Source organism: Anser brachyrhynchus (genome assembly GCF_964034855.1).
Source record: "Anser brachyrhynchus genome assembly, chromosome: 5".
NCBI classification, from domain to species: Eukaryota; Metazoa; Chordata; class Aves; order Anseriformes; family Anatidae; genus Anser; species Anser brachyrhynchus.
The window spans coordinates 41,079,912-41,096,221 of NC_137699.1; the positions used below are offsets into that span (position 1 = coordinate 41,079,912).

At 33.6% G+C, this 16,310-nt stretch overlaps 1 protein-coding gene across 15 annotated transcripts in view; it reads left to right on the top strand.

Annotated features, from left to right (window-relative positions):
• TTC6 (tetratricopeptide repeat domain 6) overlaps positions 1 to 16,310 on the top strand; it is a 72,554-nt gene that overhangs the window by 28,355 nt on the left and 27,889 nt on the right. For 13 of the 15 annotated variants that reach the window (XR_013951527.1, XM_080592915.1, XM_080592908.1 and 10 more), the window contains 8 exons: positions 6,070 to 6,226; positions 6,663 to 6,767; positions 7,768 to 7,866; positions 9,458 to 9,517; positions 11,033 to 11,457; positions 12,613 to 13,093; positions 14,287 to 14,416; positions 15,901 to 16,076. Coding sequence is in view for 14 of the 15 variants with exons in the window: in XM_080592915.1 (XP_080449041.1) it covers positions 6,070 to 6,226; positions 6,663 to 6,767; positions 7,768 to 7,866; positions 9,458 to 9,517; positions 11,033 to 11,457; positions 12,613 to 13,093; positions 14,287 to 14,416; positions 15,901 to 16,076 (1,633 nt within the window). In the remaining variant the exon portion in view is untranslated. The remainder of the gene's footprint in view (positions 1 to 6,069; positions 6,227 to 6,662; positions 6,768 to 7,767; positions 7,867 to 9,457; positions 9,518 to 11,032; positions 11,458 to 12,612; positions 13,094 to 14,286; positions 14,417 to 15,900; positions 16,077 to 16,310) is intronic. The other 2 variants (XM_080592909.1, XM_080592911.1) reach the window with 2 other exon arrangements.

A 16,310-nucleotide genomic window follows, 5' to 3' on the forward strand; every position in this document is an offset into this window, starting at 1 on the left:
GAAACTGAATTAGAATAAACAAAGTACATAATCATTATTTTTTCTGAGGTTGATGCAGCATATGAAGAGATCTGTCAAAAAAAAAAGGTTCTGTAAGAAGTAGTGAGGAAATCTTAGTATTTATAATAAACTTACTTTTATCAAGTTATTGCATTAGCACTTGTTATATTTGATGGTAGTAAATTCCTAGACCTTTGTTTTTTTGAACATATTTTACACTAAAATAATGTGAAATAAGACTAAGGAATGGATATGAAGAATATTCATTTTTCACCACCTATTATTTCAGTTATATATATATATAACTTATATATATATTATAGTTATATATATATATATACAAGTTATATATATATATATATAGTGCCTATGTAATAAGGTCAAAAATTTTAGAAATAGTCTTTATATTCTCAAGTTTTTCCTGATGATTTTTCAGACTGGCAGTTTGCTTACTACTTATAATTTCTGTGCATCACTAACTCCAGAAATATAAAATTATTGCTCATGAAGTTTGTATTGATCTAAAGAATAGTACAGTGGTAAATAAGGATGGGTCAGTTTTACAGGGCATTTTATATAGCTTGTTAACTTGGGCTCCCTTGAAAAGCATGCATTTTACTGCAGCCAAATGCAAGGTCATAAGGATAAGAATAGGGAATAGGGGTCATCCTTTGTAGAAGGGGAGGTTGTATCCTGAAAAGCAGTAACTCTGAAAAGGAGCTTTGCACTCTTGAAAGATAAGCAACTGAAGATGGGCTATGTAATACTCTCAAAACTTTAAATTAAACATGTTTACCTTAAAATGAAGGATGTGAGACATGATCAATAAAATAGAAAAAGTTTTGGGATTAGAAATATTGTATAGAGCTTTTTTGCTCCATGTAAGTGCTCTAATAACTAAAACAGTCATGCCACCACTTGTTTTCTCTCCTGGCTGCATGACTTCTGCATTCTTTTCTGCTCAACAGAACCACTTCCTGTACCCACAATGGTCAAATAATGTAATGGTGAGTGAGGTTTGAATCCTCAGATAAGCAATGAATTCTCATTTCCTGGCTCTGTGCTTCATAGCAAATCATCATAAAGAGGTGGAAATCACTCTTTTTTTTCTCCCCCCTTGACTGTCTTACAAAAAAAAAGGAAAAAAAGGATGCTGTTAGAAGGCTTCATTCTCAGGATTTGAAATGGAGGGAAATTTCTAATGTCCTTGAAAAATTTAAGCTCAAGAGAAGGGCAGCAGATTTCCTGTTGGCTAAATCTGTGGTTCTTCATATGCAGGTTTGCAGGAATGTTGTACACTTAATGCACCTAGCAGAGTGTTCTAAATACCATTCTGGGGGAGCAAACAGAAGTTTCGATTCCTGTATGTGATCATTCTTTTACTTGAATACCCGTTCTGTATTAATACACTTAAAAAGATCATTATGTTGGTTTCTATATAAGAGATGGTTTGACTCTGTAACCTTCATGGTTTAGTTTCTGATACAAAAGAATCTGTAAATGAAAACTTAACAGACCCAATACTTGATGTTTCAGTCTAGACAGACTGGGAGTTAACTGTCAGATTTCAATATATAGCAATGCAAGTAACTTCTGAAACTATCCATTGCTTGTGGCCTTTAAATGAAGGCTGGATTGCTTTCTGAGATATATCCTTAGTTTCACTCCAGAGAATTGTGATTTTGATGCAGGAATACTAATTAAAATTTTATTATCGTTATTATTTAGAAGATCAGGTTGGATTGTCATAAGGTTTCTTTGACCATAAAATATGAATCCATAAAATTGCTGTATGAAAGTTCCTAGATGTTGAACTCTTTTGATGTAGTTGAGATTGCTCCAACCTTCAAGCATGGCATTATTTCAAGGTAGAGGAGTAGGCCCTGATCTTTCCCTTTGGTTTGTGAGAGCTTCTGCTTCTTTCAGGAATGTGGATAACAATATCGCTCATGGCCATAACTGGAGCATATGCTTTTGACTGAACATTGTTTTCTGTCTGTTGGACAGAAAGAGAGACAGACTATAAGGACTCAGTGAGAAGGACAGTTATGAGTATTGTTAACAGGGGTTTCGGCATACTGGTAACTTGGCCATTGATTATTTTGCAGGTTATGGGGAAAGAGTCTTTAATGAAATTCTGAGAAAATAAGTTGATGGCCGTAGGCAGCTTTTCTCAAGAATGAGAGGCAGCATGAGTATGGGCAAAAAGGTGTACAAAAAATAAAAAAATAAAAAAAAAGGGGGGGGGGGCAAAAAACACCCTTAGGAAGTCAGTAATGGAGTTAGAAGTCACACAGAAATAGAAGTTGGTACCACTTTACTAGTCTAGAGATGACAGAAAAAGGAAAGTCTTAGCTTCGAAAGCAGAGGAACATCTTATATTTGAATTAGGTCCTTTTTTCATGTTACTTCAGAGTGGGATAACATTCAAAACAAGGATCTATGCCTATGCAGTAAAACTTCAAATGAACAAGAACAGAACAACAGAATGAGTGAACAGAACAAAGTGGCGCTTGTCTAGGTTAAAGGAACAGATGCTGCAGCAACTGCGATTGTTTTTTGGGGGAGATTAGGAAAAAACTTTAATTCTAGAATGTTGTGAATGTTACCTGTCTTCTGAGTCTGAGCGAATGATGGGGTGCTAGCCATCGTGATAAAGAAAGTAGTGGGGATGTCAGGAAGACTGAAAAGGGAAAAGGCTCATGAGATCCTTGTACTTCAGCCTTGCTGAGTTAGCATTGGCAGCTTAACATCACCAAGAGGAAGATGATTTGGTATTTTTGTTGGTGCAGAACAATGATGAATCACACTGATTCATTATCACAGAGAGCAAACTCGTATAATGTCTACTTGTACATGTTACTAGAAATAGCAGAGGAAGAAGAGAAACAAGTAGAAGACAATGCCTTGAGATATGCAGGAGGCGTAAAGAGTTAGATGGGAGTAGAACTAAGAGACAGGAAATGCAGAAGCTATGGGAGGATAGGACATGAAGAAGAGAATGGTTTGGTTTTCAAGAGGAAGCCAACAGGTTGAGGATCAGCCAGACGTTTATAAGGCAGAAGAAAGGTTTTGGTGGAGATTCACATTCCCACAGATGAGGAGAATTAAAGTTTAAAAATAAGCCCATACCAAAATTTCTTATGGAATTTGTTTGGTCCTGGAAAACTAGAAAACTAAACTCTTTGGAGCACTGCCATCTAGTGGCACTACCTACCACAGTCCATCTGCTTTTAATTTTTTAAAATGGCTTGACTTGAGCCTTGAAGGTAAGAGGTATCATTTGTCTGGCACTAATTTCAGTTTATTTATGCTTTTCACACTTTATTGGTGATCAATTCTCCACAATTGGCTAATTTCACAAATACAAACAATCTAACTAGGGGTAAGCATGATTTCTATGTAGTGGATAGTAAAATTCAAATGACTTTGTCAGATGTTTAAATAGCAATAGATCTATGTTCTTCAGATTTTTAGTACCAGTTCTGAGTTCTTCTACAAAAGAATCTTGTTTGGCTGTTACAAAGTCCAAGCAAGCCTTCAATAGTAAGATTTTACATTAGATCACATCAAGAAAGCGATAACGTGTATGCTTTAAAGTCTTGTCTTCACTGTGAAAAATATTCACAAGTTTAAACAAACAAACAAACAACTTTTCATTCACATCTGCAGAAAATATGTAGCAGAGCAGGGTATAACGATTTATCAATATGTAATGTTCCCAAGGTCAGCTATAAGCCTCTCCTGGGATTGACTTTATGGAGTTTATTTTGTAAGACATCAAATGTTCCTTTCTTTTGCTGTCCTGTTTAATCTTGACATACTCTACAGACAACAGTTCTTTGGGTGTTAGAAATGCTGCTACTTTAGCTATGAAGACAAGCGTTAGTCAGAATATATTTTTATGAATGTTATATATGGACAATCAAACCTGCTCCTGGCAGATATCCTACCAAATTTTTAACAGGGTTTGTAGCTTCATGTTATGTTTGTTAAGCAATGCCTGCATTTCACTGAGACATTTTGATTTTATATATATATATATATATTTACCTGCAGATGGAAATGAAATATTATTAGATCACTATTATTATTGCTTAGAACTTTCCTCCATGTTGCTTCTGTCTTTTAGAAATGAAAAGTCTGAATGTTGTTTCACATTAACTCACGTTTTATTACTTAAACTCACTGGTTTGAAAACTATTTATGACAAAAGTGCCCTAAAAGAGCGACAGCTTTTTTTATGTTTTTCACTTAAAGCACTCTTAACAGCCAAATGCTAAAGAATCTTTTAATTGTTTTATACCTTTCTGTATCTTGTGTAACTTCACTTGACATTCCTTTTATGCAGACTCCCACCTTGAAGAGTCAGAACCATCAAATACTTAGATGTAAAGAAAAACTAGGAAGGCTAAACAATTACCAAAAGTTAGGTTTTCAGTTCTTGTCTTACTTCTCTTTAAGAAATAAGTCCTTTGTCAAAGCCTCCACTTGAAGAAAGGAACATTCCAGAAAGAGTTCAAGAAGTACTCACAGATCTATAATCTTTGTGTGTAAGAACTACAACTTCTGCACTAGTGCTACATTTTAAAGATTCCTTTTAACATCCAGTACTTCAGTAGCATTTTGTTTGCTAAATCAAATGGCTTGTTCTCTGTTATGCTGAGACAGCCCCCTCCTTCTCCCCCCATTTACACAGTGTTTTGGTAATTCAAATAGGTCTTAAAATGGAAATATGTTGCACTTAACAACATATATTAACATTAGTGAGAATCAAGTCAACAATAACAGATATATGTCTGACAGTGACATTTCAGGTAACAGAAATTACACACTTTAGTTCCACAAAGGCACAAGAAAACTTCATTATTAATTTATTGTTTGCAGAAAAACTACCCCAAACCTAATTAACACCAGTAGATGTCAGTGTTGGCATATGCCAGTGTGCCAACATATTGAGAAAAGTCAAATATTACATGCATTGTACATTTTACGTTATATATATTTTACAAACATATACCTGAATATATTAAATTGAGTGTGTTTAGATGTTCTTTGGTACATATATTGTATTTCACCATTTATTATATTCTGTACTTATAGTACAATAATAAGTATATAAGTGACAACATAAGTAATTATTATACTATAAAACAAGCAAAAACAAGAATAGCTAAAAATATAGATGATTTTCCTATCCTCCATAAAGTAAAAAATATTCATTATCATTTTGTATATAAATCCTGTAAAATACCTTTGTAAGTGCCAGAAGATAATAGAGCTGGAACAGCGGTTGCTACTTTTCTCTAAAATAGTTTCACTAGTTTGGTAGTAGTAGTAGGTTCTTCAGATCTGAATTTCCCTTTCCAGGTGCTAAGAACAAAGGAAATAGAGGTAGAATAGTTATATAGGATTATATGTATATATGCACATGAATATATAAATATACTTACATGTGAGTTACACTGTGTTGTGTAAAAGTGTTCACTATTTTTGAAATTGAAACGGTGATAGGAAATTAGGATGTATAATTACTTCATACTGAAGCTTTCTAAAGTGAAATATTCCTTTTGCAATGTGATTGCCATAGGTAAGTTTATTTAAAATAAGCAAGCAAACAATAATCAGAATCCAATCCCAAAGTAATCACAAAAAGATACTGGTCAAAACCATCCAGACATTCCTGCTGAAATTGTTTCTCTTTGGCATTTAAGTATATCTGACCAGTACTGCACAGTACTTGATGTGTATTTGCCATGCGTGAAGCTATCCATAAAATGCATTTCATACTAACTTAGAGGTTAGGTTATATTTTTCTTGTGACTTCATGTAGTATACACCATAGACCTAATCATGAAAGTTGTCTTAAAATTATACAGTGTGTGGCTGTACCAGGTTTCTGCCATGTATTAAGTCATTTCAATCTTTAGTTCGTCCCTTCAAAGAAAAAAGTTCAGTTTTGTCATTATTGATTTCTAATATGATTAAAAATTTACCTGATTTCTTATTTTTGTGCTTTTAATACCTGACAGCATCCAAGCAAATTATTCATCTTCTGTGTTGCTGCAGACTTTGTTATGAAGGAGTTCCTGTTTCAGAACAGTTCCAGAATAATCAGACAGATGGGATTCACTCTCTTCCTCATACATCAAAAACTCCAGCTGACTGGCAAAAAATAGCTGAATATAATCTTAAAAAAACACAACTGCAACTGGTAGGAGAGAAAGTAAGAAATAATTTTAATATTTCATGTATTTGCACAATTCAAGGTGTATGAAGCACTTAGGAAATAAAGAGCTTTTGATTTTTTGACATTTGACAAGATGCATTATAAAAATGTATATGAAATTTTTTATTGATGGGGAATGTCATTCTAAAACCTCATGTCTCAATTCTTAATTCCTCTTCTGAAATAATAAAATATGCTAATTAATAACAAAAAAAACCCAAACACTAAAAGGCCAGGTAGTTCTTCCAGGCTGCAGAGCCCTATGCCTCACAAGATTTCACTGTATTTGGTGTTTTTTGTTTGTTTTTTTTTTTTCTTTTTCAAAATCATGTTTAGAAAAAGTTGTATTTTATCACCTAATTGTTCAAATTCAATACAGCATTAATAAACTGTGTTTGTGTTAGCTGATAACTGAATTGTATTGGTTTTGAAGGTTTCCATTTATCCAGAAGCTTTAAAAATGTTTTGGGCTCCTGTTCCACCAAAATTCTTTGCTCCAATTTCTTCTATGAAGGAAATTTTATTTCCTAAATATGAGGTAAATATATAAAAAATATTTTTAGTGCTCTCATCTTTTGCAGCAATGTCATTTTCTAACACTATAGTTGTTAACTGTAATAGTTGTATTTTATGCTTCTACCTTATTAACACTTCTGTACATTGTAAGCTCTTTATATAAGTTGTTGTACAGTTTGTAATAATATGTATTGAATGGTATTGTTTAATTTCAGTTTCTACAATAAGAAAGTGTCTGGTAGCAGTTATTCTTAATTATCATTTACTATTATATTATCTTGCTTATGTCTTTACATTTATGTTGAAAGCCACTTTTGCACAGACATTCTTCTGCTGTGCTATGCTGGCTGTGATACATATTAAAATGTGATATAATTATCACGTCAAACAAGATCTATTTTAGAAATTGCCACTGTTTTTGAGGTTTGAAATGTTTTGAATTTAAAATCTCCGCTACAGTTATATTGTTGTGAGAGGTAAGCCATTTGTGTAAGTCTGCATGCCTATTGCATGTCCATATTCGTAGCGCACTGCACCTTCCTATGTCAAAAATTACAGAAAAACTAGCATTTCACAACCATTTCACAACTCTGTGTAATATATAAAGCATGCTTATTACTGCTGTCAATTAATCCATGCGTAATTCTGACATAGTTTGTCATATCCTAGCCCTACTGACCTGAACCGAGAGCTGTGTTGTTGTTACTATATGGACTACTGTGACCTGACATAAATTACCAAGGCTACAGATAAAAACTTTAGAGAATCAGGTAGCAATAATCACTTCCCTCAGGTTATTTGCCCCTTTTGCACCGTGTAATTCTTGATTGCATTAAATTATTTGTTCTACTGACTGTCCATTAGAAGCTTATGATAAATGGCTTCTGTGATACTGGTCTTGATCACCATAACTCTTTAGCTCAATTATGTTATAGGCTTAATTTACTTGTTAATATGGTCCCTGTAGCTGACAAATAATAATGTTGCATGTGTTCAAATATGTAAATATATTATCATTTCAGAGCAATGTTATTGAAGATGTTGTATTTGAAGACTTTTTAATTGATTACGAAGAGTTAGAAGCTGAGCAAGATGATCATGATTTCTATGATTATGTACAGGTGTGTATTACGGTGCTTTAATGTAATTAAGCTTAGCAAAACAATTCTTATCTTGAAGTTGTAAGACAAAATATGTCTGTATAGGGGACTTCTAGAAGCAATTTTATGTTAGATATATCTCTGCAAATGAAAAACAGTATTTATATTTGGTTCATTTTTGAATAGATAGAAAATACTAAATCTCACTTTTTAAAACCTTAGACTGTGCTTGGAAAGAGTCACTGCATATTTTAAAGATAATTCTTATTTTGCATGGCACTAAGTGATGTTTTAGGAGAGGGACTGTAATGCCCTCCCCTGTAATAGAGATTTTGGAGAACATGACATATCTCAACAGAGATATTCCGATTATGGAATCCTGACAATTTCAAATACCTTTGGTCTCATTCATAGAGTGTAAACCCACTACAATGAGTGGATGTATTTGCAGCCAGAAATGGGGTAACTGAGTATACCATACTATTACTGCAGCTGAGTTCCCAGATATAATTTAGTGATTGGAAGTACTGTTTTATGTTTTAATTAAGGGCTACAACTGTAAGTTGGGACTGTTAGAGCTGTTAAGATCTGTTGGATGATGTGTTTCCTATTTGAAAGTAAAACATGCTGGGCAAGACATATTTGCTTTTGCCCTTGAAAGAAGCTTTTAAATAGTGACAATAGATATCTGAGGATCTGTGATTCAAGAGTATGTGACTTGAAGATAACATGGAAGCAGAACAAAAAGATAAATACCATTATGATAAAGGAACACTCGCTGCTTTGAACATTTCTTGCAGGAGTTGACTACAAATAATGAGGAGAATCTTTTAATATCTAGTATGTCAAAAAGGAAGTGTTCTGTGATAAGCTTTGCATATCTCCTACATTCATGGGCAGCAGCAACTTTAAATTGTTATTTTATATTTGGCTAAAATATTTTACCCATACTATGTTGGTACCATATTGTGGTACCTCTTCTGTTTTCCTGTACTAGTAGGTCTATTCTATTAAAATGGATTAAAACCAGATGAAGCAGATAGAGGTATTGTCATTGGAAGTGATTGTTGTGGTGATTGTATGTGGCTGTTTTGTTGCCTGGGATTCCCAAGACAGGAATATCTGTGTGACTAAAGTGATTTATTGTGGAGTGAATGTGACACTTTTAAGAATGATCTGGCTTAAAGCATTTTCTTTGAAAAGACATGTCCATACACAGTAAATCCATTATGGGTGATTAACAGTATGGAATATTCACAGTATGTTCTGAGACTGGAGCATCTACGTAGAATACAGATACATCCATAGAACATGTCCACTGAATGTGCTTGTTCTATAGTGTTGATCTGAGTATTTTGAATGTGACTGGGATTTTTGGACACCTGGCAATGGAAATGGGCATAACACATCCAGAAATCTAGACAAATGCAGTCCTTACTCTAGTTTGGCAAAAGTGTATGTGTATGTGGTTTTTTTGTGTGTGTGTGTGTGTAAAGGTTCAGATTTCTTTGGGCATTAGTTCTGCTTTTAAAAGCAGAATTTATCTGAAAGCTCTATTCATAGTAGACTCAGATTCATTTAGAGTTATTTTCACTTTTTCTTTTATCTATAGACAAAAGCTCTGAGAAGATGCCAGTCCTTGCCAAATTTTTCTGACAGTGACAACTCAGTGGTATTATTTTATATTTACTTTGATTTGTTCCCAAAATGTGATTTTGTAGAAATTCTTTCACTGAACTGAAGATTTTCATATTAAATGCAAAAACGAGAGTCTCAGAGGTCTTTTTCTAGGGGTTTGGTTACATTCAGTATTTTCATTTCATAATAGGAGAACATAGCTTTGCAATGAGAACCCCTATTAACGTTACAGGTATTTAGAGAGGTCTCTCTTTTTGGAGAGAGATCCTTTGGAGGAATCTATACTCCTCTAACCTGAAATAAGTGGAACAACATATCTGAGTAAAGATTTGCAGCATCAGATCCTTGCATTTCAGACATATCAGGGCATCGATGTTAAGTTTTCAATCTATTAAGTGTTATGTACTCTTATGTCTATAGAAGTAACGTTAGGTGCTTCACAAAATACATAAAGCTGCAATAAATAATGCAAATTTTACACTTGTGCAAAGATGAAATTTATAGCATTATATAGATAGTATTTTATTAAGAGATTTGTTTTTGAGTAAGAAAAAGTATAAGTATATATTAAAAACCTCTATATAGTCCATAAAGACCTGCATAAAATATTTTAAGGATGGATATAAAGTATAGTGGCAGTTGAATCTGTATACAATAATAAATTAAATAATTTAAACACCATATCTGCAATTTAACTAAGCACTGATGCTTGATTTTAAAATATCAGAGTTTCATGTTCTAATAGAAGTAGTCTTGTTAAGTGCTTCACTTGTTTGGTTTTTTTTCAGATTAACAAGTGCTTTTCTCTGTAAATTTCAGGCAGTGGACATGAAATTGCATTTTCATTTCTTTAACAAATATGTGTTATGTCTTATACTACAGTTTAAGTTAGACCAGCGTACTGGAATTAACAAAAAGAGTGAGAAGCAATACATTTTTTGTTGTAAATATTACTTGCTTAATAAGTAATTACAATTAAACACCAGAGCACAACATTATTCATTTGGTTTTGATCTCATCAGGTGATTCAGGGACAGGGGCACAAAATATAAGAGTACATAATTCAGTTCAGATCTTAACTGTGTTTCCAGATAATACAATTGTACTTCCAAATATAATACTAAGTCCTCCTGTCTTTTGTTCTGTGGTCATGAATATATCTTTGTTTGTCTTTTTGCATATGTCACCACCAGTGGCATACATTTTTGGTTTTAAAATTTAACTTTCCTAAAAGGATTTCTACTTCTACTTGGAAGTATCTGCTTCAAATTTCTTGTGATAATCTTCTAGAGATGATTAATTTTAGCCCCTTATGAGCTTCAAATAACTTTCATTTAATGTTTCAGATCTTTGTTTTAACGCATAGGTATGTAGATTTTTTTTCCCCGTTCAATGCTATAGATATCCTCAGCAGTGTAATTTCCCTGTAGCTCTTTTTGTCTTTATATTTTTATATAAAAGAAAATCCAGTTCACTCAAACTAAGAATATGCTATATATAAATCTTATTTCAAATGAACATCTAAATAAAGTTTCCTTTTTTTTAACAGATAAGTTTAATTAAGAGATCAGTCTCAGCTGTGGAGGTGGCTGCTTTCAAATGTGAAACTAAGTTAAAGATGTCATCTAATTTCAAAACCAGCATGAAAGAGTTGGAGGTTATGAAGCAACGGATAGCTGAGCCAAAGGTTGAGAGAGAGATTGGGAAAAGCTCCCCTACCAAGCATCTATTGAATCAAGCCCGTGATGATCCTCAGTCAATGCAGACCGACACACCAGTGGAAAAAATGCCTACTTCAACTGGACAAGAGGATAGTGAGAATATTTTACTTGTGCAGAGAGCTGAAAAGGCTGGAATTAAATATACCATTTTCCCAAGAAGAAAGAAAACAAAGAAATCAAAGAAAACAATAAATCCTAGAAAACTAGAAGCTGTGATTAAGATATTAACTCAACCCCCAAGGATTCTTAAAAGGTTTTCTTTAATTAGTGTATTGACATTTTAAGGAATGTATTTTAATTTGTAGCTATGTTATATAATTACAGGTTTAATCTTCTTACATATTAAGTGTTGCTCTGAAATTAATTAATAATAGCTTATTTATTTATAATGCATTTTTTTTACTGTGTGAGATATCTTTAGGACATTTAGTATATATAGCGTTTTAAACAGAAATGGCGTGATTTCATGTAACAGCAGAAGAATCTTTATCTCAGTGTAAATACAAGATTAAAAATAGTCAAAATCTCTGAAAGATGAGGAAATTCTAAGTTCTCAGGAAACTGAAATGCTAGGCTGCACTAACCTCAGTTGTACCATGAACAATGTTGATTACGTGAAGCAAGTGATTTGCTTTTTACCTTTTATTTTTCTGTATCACTCTAAATATTTTTCTAGTAAATGGTTGTTATTTATATATTTATGACATAGGATACTTTACAAAACATCCAAGTTGTTTTTGTTTTGGAAGAGTGATATTTCTTAAATACTTGTTGTGAGCTACAAAAACTCCCAAAGGTTGTCTGTTTTTGTGTGCAGTGTCCGCATTGTACTTATATTTATGCTTAGGCCTGGTCCTTCAGACCAGTTTCCTATTCAGCCTTTCCTTTTTTCTCCTCCTTTTTTTCTCCCACCTTTCTTGAGGTTTATTGTTATGAAAATAAAAGATGCTTAAACTATGGTGTGATATACTGGTATGCTGAGCTGTCAGTAAGGGAGATGGCGGTCTTTTTCTAAAGTCTTGTTTTAGACAGTACTGTATGTTTGCTGTTCATGGCTTTCATATCACTTTTGCTGAACCCTCTTTTTTTCCATATTTGAACTATTTTACATGCCATTCATGCATGGGATTGCTTTATTTTTTCTTCAGTTTCCTTTTTTTTTCCCCCAGTGGGATCCTTATGTATAAAATATTATAAATGTTAGATAAATATTATAAATATGTATATGTATAAAATATTACCTCTGTATTCTCTCTCTAACATATAATTGGCTGGTAAGTTAAAAAAAAATATATCACTAACAAGATAATTAACAATAGGTTTTTCAATTGTTGACTGACAGATTGTAATTTGATATTGTTAACATATTTGGGAATATTTAGTTAATTTCAGTAATATTTTTCCTTAGGTCCGTGTCTCTGGGAAGACTTCCTACTCATGATAAATTCATTATCAAGTTGTCTCCAGCAATCAAAGAATTTCGGAGCCCCAGCATTCCTTGTTTGTTAGATTTTGAAAAGTTTGCAAAAGTGAGGGGTGGAATTCCAAAAGAAACTTCTGCTCGCGCATGGGTCAGTGCAATCTGGAACAGCTGGTTTGATGAAACTTTCCCTCCTAGTGAGAATGCTTCTGAGGGTATTGAGCTACTAAAAGGAACTAATGCAGTGGACTCTCAAGAAGCAAATCTACCAATAGAATTAGTTGACTCAATACAGCCTGTTCTGCTTGAAGGTGAAACAGTTAGTATTGATGATTTAGAAGAAGAAGTAAGAAGACTGACTGAGATAATAGAAAAGGATGAGCATCCTTCACCTTTTCACTATTGCAGGCGTGGAGCAATACAAAAAAAGTTAGGGAAGTTAAAGTCAGCTATGGAAGACTTGGAAAAAGTAAGTTTCCAAGCTACTTGGCTTGGAAAGCCATTTTCCTCCTATCAAGCACCTTGATAAAAGTATCTGAATTCATCAATAGGTGGTGATTAGACACCTATTGCTAACATATAACAAATATATTTTTAATTTCTGCAAAAGCATAGTGAACAAATAAAATGAAAAATAATGTATTTCCTGTTTATGATTGTCATTTCACATGAATTTTATACAGTAATAATAATGTTTTTCCGTGTGTTTATTCAACTTTTAAAAGTTTTTTTATAGTGCTACGAAAGCTGCCATTACTTCCACCCAATACCCTGAACAACTAACCAGAAGAAAACAAAACAGTAAAAACATTGTCCCCAAAAATATATAAATAAATATATAAAAAAAATTTACTCCAAACTTTAGAAACAGATTGTCAAGTGTCTGAAAGGCTAAAAATTCAACACTGACAAAGTGGCATTAACCAATGGGCCAATATCAACCATCCAAATTGCTTGTAAAGCAATTACATATTTTAGTGAAAACATTATTGACACTTCTTAGATCTGAGAAATGGCTCACAGACCCAAATTTGAAAATTATTGTTGTAGCAGATCAGTCTCAGATATGTATCAGTCTCTATATTTGTTTCCATATAGCTGTTAAATATGTATTATATCTGTAGTGAATATACATCATATATATTATTTGTTTGATAATATCTGACAAATGATTTCTGTTACAGAATGTTAAGTTCTTTCTAAAGGAATTATAACAGCATGGTTTGAAATGCTGATACTTTTTTCATGGGGACATGCTTATTTCTTACTTTCAAATAGGAGAGCAATGAACAAGATTGTTTCTAAGTGTTTATTCCCTGGGATTCCTGTAGGACTAATTCTGACTTTCTAGAAATAATTCAGATAACTGTTTTAAAGAAATAATCAAACATGGTGATATCACAGCTGATTTGTATTTTCTACTGCATGCTGGTAGATTGGACTCTGATTCTGCATCTTTGTAAGCACACTGTTTTTAAATGAGTGCATCAGCCATACTTTTCACGTTTCTGGATTAAATAGAACCTTGTCTGTCTAAGACTTATTAAAAATAATTTCAGTGCAAAACATGTTTTCTCATTCTGTATGTACTATTGTTAGCACATTTGAGAAGTTTCTTCTGCAATATAAATTATTATTATTTATTCCTTATTTTGTTTATAGGCTATAAGCTTAGAACCGCTACTTCTTGATGCTTACTGGCATAGACATTTGATTTACCTCTTTCAAGATAAAATTTATGCTGCTTTGGATGACCTAAATTTCATAACTAAGTTGAACAAAAATAAAGCAGGCAAGTATCTATGAAAGTGTAACTTAACTTTTTAAGCAGTTCATTTTTCAGTGTTTTTTTCTCTAGCTGCCTAGTTCTGCAAAAGTTTTTGTAAATATTTATCCTTACATCAGTTAGTTTATCTGTATTATAGGAAAATTACAAAGCAGACATAAATCCCCAAAGATTTGGGACAGAAAATATTTTCTAAGACAAAAATAAATACTTCATTCTTTCATTTAAAGAAAAAAAAAAGAGGACTGGTGGAAATTGTATCTACTAATTTAATGTGAAAAGCTGATAATCCTATAATGGGGACAGTGTGCTATTGTGTATTCAGTCAGTCCTGTTCTCCTGTAACCTTTACACTAGGAAGGAGGAACTTAAAAGGGAAAAGTTCCATCTGTTTGACAGACCAAGAAAAAGGATCGTTTGGTCCACAACTTGTGAAGAAGAGTTGGCAGAAATTTTTTATGTGACTGCTATCTGTGTGAACTGGGGACTAGTGGCTAGATAGCCAGGAAAGGGCATTGGGGTGCTCTTGTGTCCATGAGCAGTCAAATGTAAGTCATTAGTATGGCCTTTCAGTAGGGGAGGCTAGCTATACACTGGATGCATTAGCAAAAGCATGGCCCTGCAGGTCAGGGAAAGTGATTCCCCTGTACCTGTTTGTGACGTTACTACACTTCCAATACTGTGTTTTATATGAGAGAGAGAAGCTGGAGAGAGTCCATTGGAAAGTTATTAAGATGGTCAGGGGCCTGGAAATATATATGAGGAAGGGCTGAGGGAGCTGAATTAGCCTGATGAAGGTAAAGCTAAGACGGAAATCTGTCCTCAGCTATGTAAAGGATAGTAATAGAGGAGACAGAATTTTCTGAGAAATGCTAAGCAAAACAGGAGGCAATAAACACTGTGCCACAGTCCCAGCTGTGTCCCCTCACAACTTTTTGCCCACCCCCAGCTTATTTGTTGGGGAGGTGGTGGTGGGTTGTGATGGGGAACAGAAAGCCTTGACATTGTGCAAACACTGTTCAGTAACAGCCAGTTGCTGTGTTATCAACACTATTTTAGCCCCAAATCCAAAACACAGTACCATATGGGCTGTTATGAGGAATGTTAGCTATATCTCAACCAGATTCGGTACAGTGGGACAAATATTGTATTGGTCCATTTAAACTAAATCTCTTTTTATATTTGTTTGTGGTCAACAGGTCTACACTCAAATGGCTTGATGGGCCATTTCTACCGAGCTCTACTGAGAGCAAAGAGCTGCAAATCCTACTAGAACTATCATTTTGCAGCTGCGTGGGCTCAGGTCTGAGCACACAACTGCAGCTGTAAACTTTTGAGCTCTGTTGCTCAGATTAAAAATGGACTTCCTAACCTTCTGTATAATCTACTGTTTTATTTCTACTGCCTGTATTAACTACCTTGTGAGGAGGAGATGATATTGTTTTGGGCTGCTAAATAGTGCCTTTTATGTTTTGGGGGGGTTGTTTCAGATACATACCTGTCAAAGGCTGAAATTTACAGAAAACAGGGTGATAATACATTGGCAATCATCAATTATAGTTCTGCAATACAATGCTGCCCAACAGATGATGACATTTATTTCAGGAGAGCTGAGATGTATTTTGAAGAAAATCAATTATTATTGGCCATGGATGATTATGCCAAAGTAAGTTAACTTCTTTGTATTGTTACAATAATGTAGTAATTTTGTATAACTTTAAAAGTGAATTCTATTTGGGTATATCTGGAAAATAGCTTGGAGAATAGATATCCTTTTAAATAAATGACGTTTAAACAAATCAGTGTCACAGAAATAAATATGTGATTTTATGTTACTCCTGCCACGTAACTCAATAAATTACTGAATGTCTACAAATTATCAGACACTGATAACCTTGTG